The sequence below is a fragment of the Equus quagga genome, chromosome 15, assembly GCF_021613505.1.
Source record: "Equus quagga isolate Etosha38 chromosome 15, UCLA_HA_Equagga_1.0, whole genome shotgun sequence".
In the NCBI taxonomy this organism is placed as follows: Eukaryota; Metazoa; Chordata; class Mammalia; order Perissodactyla; family Equidae; genus Equus; species Equus quagga.
Window position 1 is genome coordinate 27,464,608 of NC_060281.1, and position 12,367 is coordinate 27,476,974.

The window sequence follows — 12,367 nt, forward strand, 5'->3', positions numbered from 1 at the left end:
CATAAGCCCCCAACAAAGCCTCAGGTATTTGCCATCAGTGGGAATAAGGGGTGGCTCGCTAGCGGATTTTTCCAGTTAGCTGAATTTCAGAGCCAGTCTTTTTTTTTTTTTATTTTAACTAGTTTGCGTGGAGGAGGCCTTTGTAAAATGGATTTCACACTTCTCTGACTTCTCAAACTGAGGCTACAGAACATAATTAAACTTATCTTGATGATTTGGGGGTCATCATTTGGAACCTCAGTTATTAATCTTTGGAGCCAGATTGTCTTGTTCCAGTCCCAGCTTCTCTTTTTACCAGCTGTGGCTTCGGGCAAGGGTGTTCACCTCTCTGTGCCTCAGTTTTCTCATCTTTAAAATGAGAATAATAGCACCTACCTCTTGGGGTTGTTGAGAGGATTAAATGAATAAATAGAAGGAAAAGCAGTGCCTGGCGCATATTAAGTAGAACTTTATTACATTGCCATTTTTGTAGGTAAACAAGTGTTGAATGTTGGCAATTTAATGTGGGTCATCCCAGCAGTAGATGGCACTCTGCAAGTGTTGGCTGCCATTCTTACAGCTGCTCTCTGCTTAGCACCATGGACTGGCACTTAACATAGGCCATCTCCTCTGGTCTTCCCAGCAGGCTCACGGGTGCATTATTACTCCATTTATCCAGAGGAGAACACCGAGACTCAGGTTAAGTTGCTTGCCCCAGACTGCTCAGCTGGTAGGTGGTAGAGGTGGGGTCCAACCAGGTGGCCTTGGCTCTGTGGTACTTCTCTCCCAGTCAGGTGCTCTGTGGGACGTTGGCCCTCCCACTGGAGCACTGAAGGGACCTGGCAGTTGTGGTCCATTAAGTTCTGCATTAATTTTTTTCTAACGTTCCTACTCCCCTTCCTGATTGCAGGGCCTCGAGGGGTTCTCCTAGGAAGGGAAACGAAGAGCTTCCGCCCCTGGATTTTGTGGCCTCTGTCTTGGTTGTTGCAAATGTATGTGTGTATGGTTAACCGGTACAGGTTGTCGCATGCGACTCACCTGTGTTCATTCAGGTGCAGGTGTCACACAGGTGACCTCCAGATATGTGGGGCCACATCTGGAAACACAACCAAGCTCATGTCCTTGGGAGGCTGGAGGGGCCCTGGGTTCCCCACTGTCCCCTGAGTGCCAGCCTTCCGCAGCTGCCGCCCCGTCCCACTATGCTCCCTGTGGCCTCGGCACTGAAGCCTAAACTGCCCAGCTTTAAAAGAACAGCGGTGGTCATCCTGCCCAGCACGTCACTTTACAGATGAGGAAACTGAGGCTCAGAGAGCTTGAGGGACGGCTGGGACTAACTAGATCTCAGAGCTTTGGGTTCCTTGCTCAGGCTGTCCCCATTGCTCTCCTCAGCAGAGTCCGGTCCCCTCAGTGTTTTCTGATGCCACTGCCGGCTGCCTCTGTAGGGAGGAGCCAGGCCCCGCCCAATGGGTATGGGACCTGGGCAATCACAAGGGCCTTTGCTTGGTTTAATGCTCTGCTGTCACTGTCTTGAAATTTCTTATTACCTTTTTTTTTTAAAGATTTTATTTTTTTCCCTTTTCTCCCCAAAGCCCCCCGGTACGTAGTTGTATATTCTTCGTTGTGGGTCCTTCTAGTTGTGGCATGTGGGACCCTGCCTCAGCGTGGTTTGATGAGCAGTGCCATGTCCACGCCCAGGATTCGAACCAACGAAACACTGGGCCGCCTGCAGCAGAGCGCGAGAACTTAACCACTCAGCCACAGGGCCAGCCCCTCTTATTACTTTTTAACAAAGGATCCCACATTTTCCCTTTCCTCTGGGCCCCACAAATTAAATAGCTAGTTCTGGGAGGAGCCCAGCAGCTCTTCGGCCTCCTCCTTTTTCTAGGTGGTGGGATGGGGCTCCCCAGGGAGGCGTTTAAAGTGCTCCCTCCCTCCAGGGTGGGATGGATTGGAACTTTCTCCTGGGGAGACAGTGACTTGAGATCTTTCTGGGAGGGTGAGACAGAAAGACCTGAAGTCTAACTGCCTGGTTACCCACCGCGGGGCCTTGGGTGTGTGGCAACCTCTAAAAGCCTCAGTTTCCTCATCTGATAAATGGGGAGAGTAGAGGAGTTACTTCCTACGGCTGTTATGAGGAGTCAATGAAACGATGTCTGTAGCGAGAAGGCTTAACACAGAGCCCGCGTCTAGTAAGTGCTCAGAACGTCAGCCGTTCTCTTAGGCTGGGTCTGAAGCCCTAGATTTCTCAGGAGGTTCCTGGAAGCCCCCAGGGGAGCCTCCTTCTCCCTCTCAGGTGGGCGATGATGAGGGACGTCACGAAAGCCGTCATCATCCGGGCACCTCGTGTGTGGCCACCGTCCCTCCGCACTGCCTCCTCCGACCCTTCCTGCAGGAGGCACTTCCGACCCAGGGCAGCCACGGCCCAGCGCCCCTGCCCATTCTCTCCCAGAGCCGGAGTCCCAGGAAATGGGGAACCGGCCTCGGGAACTGCGATGTGCTCTCTCCGGGAGGCGGAGCCGTGTGCTAGAGGAGGCGTGACTTCGAAATCAGTTCACACGTGTCAGATTTTCGCTCTGCCAGTGACCAGTTGGGGATCTTGGGCAGGTTACCCAGCTTCTCTGACCCCCAGCTTCCTCATTTGTAAAAAGCGACAAAGGATTCTCTTGAGGGTTAGATGTGAGAAGGACATAAAACCATGAGCTCAGTGACCAGCCAGCGCAGATGGTATCTAATAAGTGTTTGTTGAATGAATGAATGAATGAGCGAATGGAGGGATGTTCTGCTTGCTGTTGTCAGATTCCTTGAGGGGAGGGGTGTGAGGTGGGGGGGTGGGGGTGGGGCAGGGACAGAGGCCCCTACTGTATGTGGGGGGGGGGGGGGGGGAAGAGGCCAGATAATCATAATAGCTTGCACACACAGCCTTAGTATGTGCCAGACACTGTTCTCAGCACTGTACTCATATTAACTCCTTTCATCCTCACAACAAGTCTATGAGGTAGGCACTGCCAGTACCCCCATTTTATAGTGAAGAAACTGAGCACAGGGAGGGTGAGTAACTTGCCCTGGGTCACACAGCTAGTGAGGGATGGAACTGAAGCAGGCAGCCTGGCTCCAGTGACCATATTCCTAACTATTATACCGTACCCACTCCCCAAGCTTTGACCATGTCCTTCAAGCTTGTGGGAGGTTGCATCTTCATCTCTGCTGCCATTTTGGTCCTCACTGGGCTGTAGGACACTGATTTCTATAGACTCTCTTCCCCACTGAGAGGAAGGGGGCAGCGTGAGGGAGCTAGGTGACTTCCCGACAGGCTCTGGCCCTCGAGGGCAGGCCAGGCCCCAGGGACCGGAGGACAGAGTGCTGAGCTCTGGCCAGTTGGCAGCTGCTTTGTCAGGATTCAGAGCTTTCAGGTTGAAGAGGCCGCACGGGGCAGGGTGGAGGGGAGGATGTGGGGGCATCTCTGCCCAAAGCCCTGCCGGCCACAGAGCTAAGGAGCTGGGACCGTGGGAGGGGAGGGGTCCAGCCATCCTCACCAAGGCCTGGGTAACTTCTTTGTGCTCTAGGGCTGTGTTGGGTGAGCGCAGCCCTGAACTGGCCATCAGGGGAGTCAGAAGCCCAGCGCTCTGCCTGGCGAACTTGGGGGACTTAGTCCTGCTCAGAGCCTTGGGCTCCTCAGCTGTGAGACGGGTCATGGTCCAGCTACATCTGCCTTAGAGAGTTGGGTGGGCCTCTCGAGAGTTACTGGTGATGCCTAACCTTGAACGTCCCACCTCCCAAAGTGTCAGCCCAGGGCCTGTCCCCAAGTCGGTGTGGAGCACACATAAGCTGCTATCCTCTCTAACCAGCCTGGTGCTCTGAAGCCTCAGGTTTTCCAGGGCCCTGAGGCTGTGTTTCCACAGGGACTGGGGCGCCCTCCAGCCTCCTCCTGCCTCACACCCCTGTTCTCCCTCCCACCCACCAGGATGTCGCCACAATGCAGTTCTGTGCCAACAAGCTGGACAAGAAAGATTTCTTTGGGAAGTCTGACCCCTTCTTGGTGTTCTACAGAAGCAACGAAGATGGAACGTGAGTTCTCTGGCAACACTTCACTCCCCTTTTGGGGTTGGGGCTGGACGGGGTTGTGGTGACTTGCCAGGTGGGGTGGCCTGGGCCACCTCTTCCGGGTACCACCCTGGGGCTCCTGCTCTAGAGAGGGCAGGGGGCTCGGGTGGAAGTCAGAGGCTCCAGGGTGGTGCCCTGGCCCAGGGATGGGGTGGTGGGCGTGGGAGCAGCCTGCGAGCCAGTGGTGCCATTCTGAGGGTCTCGGCAATGGTGGGTGCTAGGTATGCTGGAGGTAGGGGAGTGCACAAAACCAGGGCGAGGGCAGGAGTGAGAGGCCCCTCTGAGAGCCCCTTCCTTCTTCCACACAAATCACTCCATATCTCCAAGCCCAGCCCTCCCCCACCATGGCCCTCCAACACCCCCAGCTACCTGTCCCCCCACTGCACACTCGGCGAGGCAATCTGCACCCTCTTTCCCACCCGGCCCCACACTCTGCCACAGGCTTCCTTCCAAACTCCGCACGTCTTTGAAGCCCCCATTTCCTCCTCTCCTCTCCCTGATCTAGAAGCCCACCCCTACAACGTGACATGACAGAAACACACAACATGTTAGCAAGTGTAGGTCAGCAGTGTACACAGAGGGACAGATTCTAGGTTGAGGGTCTGGGGACCTAATCCTCCCCACTAACCTGCTGTATGACCCCGGGCAAGTTATGCTCCCTCTCTGGACCTGTTTTCTCATCAGTAAAATGAACGAGTTGCATTAGATGGTCTCCTCGGTCTCTTTAAGCACTACAGCTCTGGGAGGCAGCGGCCACTTATGGCCAGAATCAGGATTCTGCAGAACGAGGGAAGAAGCGGTGGGGCCAGGGAGGTTAATTAGAGAAACGCTGCTGGAGAAGGAGACTTGGAAGCAGGTTTTGAAGGAGAGAAAGGAAATGGGTCCACGGGGGAGGGGCAGGGAAGCGTCAGGGGCTGGAGAGGAGGCGTGTGCCCAGCCAGTGGGCCCTGGGCAGAGGGCAGCATGTATGCGTGAGTGAGTGTGTGTGTGAGCGTGTGTGTGTGTGTGTGTGTGTGTGTGTGTGTGTGTGTGTGTGTTGGGGGGACAGGGGAGCGGCGGAGAGGAGGTGTGTTTCAGTTCTAGGGAAAACTGATTTTTAAACCTGAAGGTACAAAACAAGGGAAATTAGGTGTGATCATCTGCATAACAAAAGGATCCTTTGTCTCTGCAAAGGACTCCCAGCAGGATTTCTTAAAATAATTCTTGTTGACTTTGACTTGACTTGAGGGAGGGAGGAAAAGGCCTGAGCAATGTTCTGAGTGCCCATGGATACGTCCACACGGGTCCCCTCTAGCGAGGCCATGCGGGGTCGCTCCGGGTGGCCAGGGCCAGCTGGCCATGGGGAGGGAGGGATTTTGGTTTTGGAGAGGGAGAGGGGCGTGTCGCAAAGTGTTTGCAGTGATTGTTCTAGCAGAGCATGTGTAGGATGGATGGGGAGGGGGCGGGGAAGAGGGAGAGGCTCGTGACTGACACGTTGAACAGGTGGGAGGTGCTGAGCGCAAGCTGTGCTGTGGAAATGCAGGGGAGGAGGAGGGGAGGGGGACGGGGGCAAAAGGGCAGTGCGGAGACCCCACTCAGCAGGGGACCGAAGTCACAGCCGCTCCCTGGTGGTGGAGAGGCTGGGAACCTGGAGGGTTGAAAATGGCAAAGGAGCTGGTCAGATGGAGGAGGCGATGGGAGTATATCTGGGGCTGGATCTCTCCAGCAGGGACACCAAAGGCAGCTGGAGAAACCAAGCCAGAGGCCCCCACCCAAGAGGTGGCCAGTATATGGGCACCTGAGAATGGGCAGGTGGCGGGTCAGAGGCTGAACTGTTGAGAGCAGGTTGGTCACCCAGGGTTTGAGGGGAGGAGAGTAGAAGGTTTGGGAGACACCCCTACTTAGGAGGAAGACTGGAGGATGGTCAGTGAGGGGCCCGGGAGAGTGAGATGTCACGTCTGCCACGCCAGGAGGGAAAGGGAAGGAAGCATCCACAGGGCTCCTGGCACTGCCCCGACCTTGTCTTCTTCAATCCTAATCACTCATCTGTGGGTAAGGATGTGACGATGGAGAGCAGGGCTGCCTGCCAATTATTAGCTGTGTAACTTTAGGCAAGTCTCTAACCCAGTGGAGCTTTCTGGAAGGATGGAAATGTTCTGTATCTCACCATTAGCCACACGTCGCTGTTGAGCACTTGAAAGAGGGCTAGTGCGACTGAGGAACTGAATTTTAAATTTCATTTTATTTCAGTTAATTTAAATGTAAATAGCCACATGTGGTTAGTGCCTCCCATTCTGGACAGCGCAGCCCTGACCCCCGCAGCTCAATTTCTTGTGTGTACGATGGAGATATCATCACAGCCCTCACAGGGGTGCTGGGAGGATTAATGAGTTAATACGTGTCATTAGAACAGGGCCTGGCAGCGTTACTGTTCTTACCACCATTTTACAATGAGAGGGAAGCTCAGAGAGAGCAAGTCACTTGCCCAGGGCTGCACAGTTGGTGAGTGGTGGCCCTGGGGCTGAAGCCCACATCAGTCTGACCCCGCTGGTAAACATTCTCCCACACCATGCCCCGAGTGTGTGTGTGTGTGTGTGTGTGTGTGTCAGAATGAATTGAGCTGAGTGGTAAGATGACCACAGGGACCAATGGTGCCTGGTCCCCCATGGCAAGTGCAGCAGTCAAGGGGCTTGTGGATTTGGTGAGGGGCGGGGGGAGCTTGGGGAGCTCAAAGAGAAAGGTTTCAGGCAAGAGTGAAGCAGAAACCAGACTACGCAGGGTTCAGGAAGAAACAAGGAGGGAGTAAATCAGGCTAATAGCTTAGAAGACCTGGTGGTGAAGTTTGGCTGGCAAGGGAGGCAGACAGGAGTCAGTGGTTCCAGAGAGATGGGAAGCTGGGAGCGTCCACAGCAGGTCCCCGTGGTTGTTCCAGGCGGGAGGTCTCTGGAGCCTTGTGAGGGCTTCTGCACAGGGCAGACCTCCCTCCCTTCACTGCCCCCTTGCTGCTCCTGAGTCTCCCTCCTGCTGGCCCCCCAGCCTCCTCTTCCTGCCCTGCCTGCCTGCCCCAGCCAGGGGCAGCTGTGGCCCTCCTTCCCCGTCCCCGTTCCTGCCCTCGTCACCAGCTCTGGGTGTGTGGGGAGGTCTCCCACACGTATCTCCACACTCCAGTGGGTGGGCGAGAAGGAGCAGAGGAGAGAGACGCTGAGCCGCGGTGACAGGAATGACATTTTGACTTGAAAATTGCCAGAGAAGAAATGGCACAGGCTGTGTGGGCACGGGCAGAGCCCAGGCTCTTTCCTGGGTGACCTTTCCAAGCCAGGAGGTAGCTGGGTAGATACTGGGAAATCTTGGGGGACAGCCCTGCCCCCAGCTCACTCTGGCTCCTGGCTGCCCCTCCATGTGGCAGGACAGGCTTCTGGGACATCTGATAGTCTATTTTTCTCCTCATTTATTTTATGGTCTGTCACTAAAATGTGAGCTCCATATGGCAAGGATGCTGCTAGTGACAGGCAGCTCATCACCTCCTGAAGCCATAGTTTCCATGTCTGGCAACTGAAGAGATTAACCAGCGGCCCCTCTGTGGACCTGGATTCTGCCTCCTTTGGGTTCAGGATTGACTGACAGCCTCCCTCTCTTCTTCGCCAGGTTCACCATCTGCCACAAGACCGAGGTCATGAAGAACACCCTAAACCCAGTCTGGCAAACTTTCTCCATTCCTGTGCGAGCCCTCTGCAATGGGGACTATGACCGGTGAGATGAGACAGCACAGGTGCAGGAGGCACAGGTCACCTTGGTGTGAGCAGTCCTCCTGGAGCTGCACACAGTGGTCCTGCTCAGGGTGGACTCGGGACTCCCTCCACCTCCGTGGGCGGGGTCTGCCCTTCATCTGCTCACAGCCCTCCCCTCCCCGTCCCGCCTCTTTCCTCCCACTCTGGCATTGCCGTGGGTGGGAACCTCCCCAGGATGGGAGTGGTGGGAGGCGGCTGGGATTCTACCCAGTGGGTGTCGGAGTGCCCTGGCCTGGAGCTCAGCAGCCTGTCTTTTTCATTGTTCCCAGTGGAGAGGCAGGAGAGGGTGAGACAGTGGCTCTAGGTACAGGCAGAAGTGGCCTCGTCCCCCCAACCCCAACTCCTGGTTAAGGGACTCTGGGAGTCAGGATCCCAGGATACTCTCTGCCAGCCAAGTTGCCATAAATGGGGGTGAGGGGTTGAGCGCAAAGAACTCGTGGAGTTTTATGATGCGACAAAGCCTACTCTTAGTGCTCATCAGCTGTCGTCATCATCTTTGAGCGTAGATTGTTGAGCGTAGATACCAGATACCTGGTTTCTAATCTTGGCTCTGTGACTAGAAAGCTCTGTCAAACCTGGGCAAACTTTGACCTGTCTGAACCTCAGTTTCCTTCTCTGTAAAAGGGGCATTTAAGTGTCTACCTACCCCTATAGGGCTGCTTTGAAGCTCACGTGAAACAACCTACACAGGAATGCTCTGGTGTGTATAATACCAAATTCAGCATTTCGTCCCCAAATGGTAATTGACTCCCTACCGTGTGCCAGGCACTGCACTGGATGCTGGGAAGTCAGCAGGGAACAAAACAAAGTCGTCACCCTTCACCCAACCTCGTGCAGTTTATGTGCTAGGGCGGGAGGCAGACACTAATCCAATAATGACACAGAGAAACACATAATTACAGATTGTGGTAGGTGCCGGGGGAGGGGGGGCACGTAGGATGGGATTGGTCTGCTTTAAGTCACGAGAACCCAGCCTGACTTCCTGGTGACTGCTGTGGCTGGTGGGCACGCTGGCTGGGGGCTCACCTGCAGCCTTGAGGAAGCTGGGCCTCTGCTGGCCACTCTGACGGGAACACTGGGACGTCAGAACAGACACCTCAGGCCTGGTGGCATTGGCATGGGCTCCCTGGGACCCTGCTCACAGTGGCTGCTGACAGGGTGTGTGAGGTGGGGAACAGGGCAGGATGAGCAGAGGAGTGGCCTCCAGGCACCCCTGGCTCCCTCCCTATTAGGCTGCTAATCCAGGAGATGAGGTGGCTCCTTTTCCTGCCTCTTGGCGGGGAGAGAGAAGCCATAGTCTGTTCCAGAGATGATTCCACAGGTGGTACCAAACACCTTCTCTGTGATTGACCCCACACCTCCAGCTGTGCAGCCTTCAAGGGAAGGTTGCACGTGTCCATCTTTTTTTTTTTTTTTTGAGGAAGATTAGCCCTGAGCTAACTAGTTACTGCCAATCCTCCTCTTTTTGCTGAGGAAGACTGGCCCTGAGCTCTCATCCGTGCCCATCTTCCTCTACTTTATATGTGGGACGCCTACCACAGCATGGCTTGATAAGCAGTGCATAGGTTCACAGCCGGGATCCAAACAGTCGAACCCCTGGCTGCCAAAGTGGAATGTGCGAACTTAACCGCCGTGCCACTGAGCCGGCCCCATATGCATTTCCATCTTCAGGGGAGCTTATAGTCTGATCATGGGGAACACAGATGTGCACACATTATTTTAGATAGATAAATAATTGTGCAAAATGAGACTGGAGGCAAAATAGGCATTCCAGCCAAACGAACCTGTTACATATCTGGCTGGGTCCTGGGGCTCCTAGAGTGGTGGGGAATGCGAGGACTGTCTGTGGGGAGCAGTACAGTCTAAAGGGGGCTCAGGGAAGGCTGGAAGGTCGGGGTGGGGGGCAGTTGCTGGAGACAGGGGCATGGTAATAATGATTGGAATGGAGAGATATGGAGAAAAAGGGAGGGAAAATTCAAGGTTGGGGATGTGAGAGCATGGCAATTCAAGTCTCACAGGGTGGAAGGAATTGGAATCTCTAGCCCCACTGCCCAGAGGTTGTTGGGGGTGCAGCTGACCCCCCACAACCCTCAACCCTAGGATCCCAGCACCTCAGAACCCAGCCTTTTCAGGGATGGCAAGGAAGGCAGCCAGGCCCTGTGGTCTGGGCTCACTGTTCAGCCATTGGAGGAGGTGAGGGTGTGATGGAAGGGTGCAGGTCGTGGGGAGGGCCCAGGAGGCTCGCATCTCCCCCTCCCAGACTGAGCCCCAGCCCGGTCGCCCTCCAGGATGGCTGGGCAGCTCAGGCTCTTCTCCACAGCCAGGAACAGATTGCCCGTGACTGACTGACAGCAGAATTAATGGAGGGGGCGAGGCATGTCACGCAAAGGGCCTGTGAAGCGAGCGGCCTCCCCACCGCCGAGCCCTAGGGTAACCCACATACCCAGCAGCCACTCAGAGGGGCCACTGTCTGGGAGGCCTCTCGGGCAGGAGAGGGAGGGCCTTGTGCAGGAAAACGAGGCCACGTTTCCTCTCTTCCGAGGCACCTCTTGAAGCCTCACAGAAATTATTCGGTTGAATCCAGCAGCCGTGTCTTCCAAGCCAGCCAGGCACCGAGCACCGTGTTGGGTGCTGTGGCGGTACTGAACTATCACGGCAAGCCTCCCTCTTAGGTTTCTTCTAGGCCAGGGCAGGGGACAGACAGGTAATTATAATAATGGCAAAGGTCCAGTAGCACTTCCGTGGTATTATGCATGCGAACTAATTAATCCTCACAACAATTAGTACCTCCTCTGAAAAAGGCACTAATACCATCCACGTTTTACAAGGCAGGAAGCTGAGACCCAGAGAGGTTAAGTGACACACCCAGGGTCTGACTGCCAGTCAGTGGCAGAACCGGGATTGGACCCAGGCAGGCTGGCTCTAGAATCTGTGTTTTTAACCCACCGCTCTGCTGCCAGCTGGCCAAGACGTGGTGTGAGTGGGGTGCATTTGGAGGAAGACTCTGAGAGCCTTGCTCAGGGGCCGGCCAGGTCTGCTTTGGGATTGGAGGTGGAAGGAAAACTCAAAAGGTCTTAACAGCTGGATATGGGAGTGAAAGAGACAGAGCATTAGGGTTTGGAGCCTGGGGGGCAAGAGAAGATGGTCCCACCAACAGAAACGGGAAATGTGACAGGGAGCCAGAGTAGGTGGCCGTGGGACAGGCACAGCAGTGCTCTGCTAAGGGGAGAGGAGAACGGAGGTCCGGGAGTCCCCAGGATGGTGGTGGGGGGGTCAGCAGAGGTCAGGTGCCCGGGGCCTTGTGGGAGATGCCACAGGTCAGGAGCAGGAGAAAGAAGAGGAGATGGTGAGAGAGAGAGCTGAGAGAAAGAGGAGGGGGCGTGGTCAGGGAGCTGAGAGAGGAGAATTCAAACAAGTATCAACTAGTGTTGTGAAAAAGAGGGCCGGAGGGTGAGAACCAGGGATCTGCTGAGAAAGGGCAGTTTTCCTGGAATGATGAGTGGAAACCGGTTAAAGATTACCGAGTCTTTAGGACATGGGCCAAATTGTGTCCTAATTGGTTTAAATACATTATCTTATTTTGTGAATTTAAATGTCGCAATAACCCTAGAAGGTGGGTGCAAGTGACATGCCCATTTCACAGATCGGGGAATAGAGGACTGGAGACTATGTGACTTGCCAGGGCAAGGAGAGGGTACATTTCCCTTGTCCAGAATTCGCCTCTGGGCTGACCCTCTACTTTGAGGTGCCCTGGCCTTTGGTGTGTCTCCAGTCCACACGAGACCAAACCCAAGCAACCCAGCTGAGCAGAGCTGGAGTCAGAGGAAATGGCATCAGGGTCAGAGCCAGTCCAGGCCTCCCATGGGGTGAAGTGGGGTGATGACAGGAAGCAGTTCCCCACCAAAGTCCCCCTGCTCTCTCCTTGAACATTCTGTGACTTGAGGATTTGTCCCTGTTAAGCCAGATGCGCCTGGGTTGGGCTGCTGTCACTCACCCCTTGTGTTGACTGAGTGGATTTGAAGAGGGCGGTCAGGGTACTGGGTCCTCCCCTGCAGAGGGGAGCGGATTCCCGGAGCTGGGGACTCTCATATCACGGAAACCTCACACTTCTGGCCCCCTGGATGAACCAGGTGCTTCTCCTTTGAACGCCCCCACATGGGAGGGGCCAGGCCAGTTTAGGAGTTTCTTATCACACTCAGCTCACACATGCAGATGCTGTCCTCAGACAGGAGGCAAAGTCACTGCACAGGGTTGCATGGTGCTCATGCCCTCCAGGCTCACTGCCTGCCCCACAGAGGCCTGGCTCTCTTCTTCCTCCTGAAGCTCTTGGAGTGTTGGACTGACTCAGTCAGTTTAGGGTGAATCCCTCAGGGCCTGTGAGCCCCAGGGACTTGTAAGCAGCAGGGAAATGTGCCTTCTCCCACCCTGGAGAGGCCCGTTAGGAGGCTGACCTGCAGTTTGGCTCGGAGTGGACTATAGATAGAGCGGCTTGGTGTGCTGGGAGGGAAGCCCGGCGTCTC

General features: G+C 55.2%; 1 protein-coding gene across 3 annotated transcripts in view; it reads left to right on the plus strand.

The window, feature by feature from the left end:
• Positions 1-12,367, plus strand: part of CPNE5 (copine 5) — an 85,919-nt gene that overhangs the window by 48,336 nt on the left and 25,216 nt on the right. For all 3 annotated transcript variants that reach the window (XM_046638752.1, XM_046638753.1, XM_046638751.1), the window contains 2 exons: positions 3,941-4,044; positions 7,705-7,809. In XM_046638752.1, coding sequence (XP_046494708.1) covers positions 3,941-4,044; positions 7,705-7,809 — 209 coding nt within the window. The remainder of the gene's footprint in view (positions 1-3,940; positions 4,045-7,704; positions 7,810-12,367) is intronic.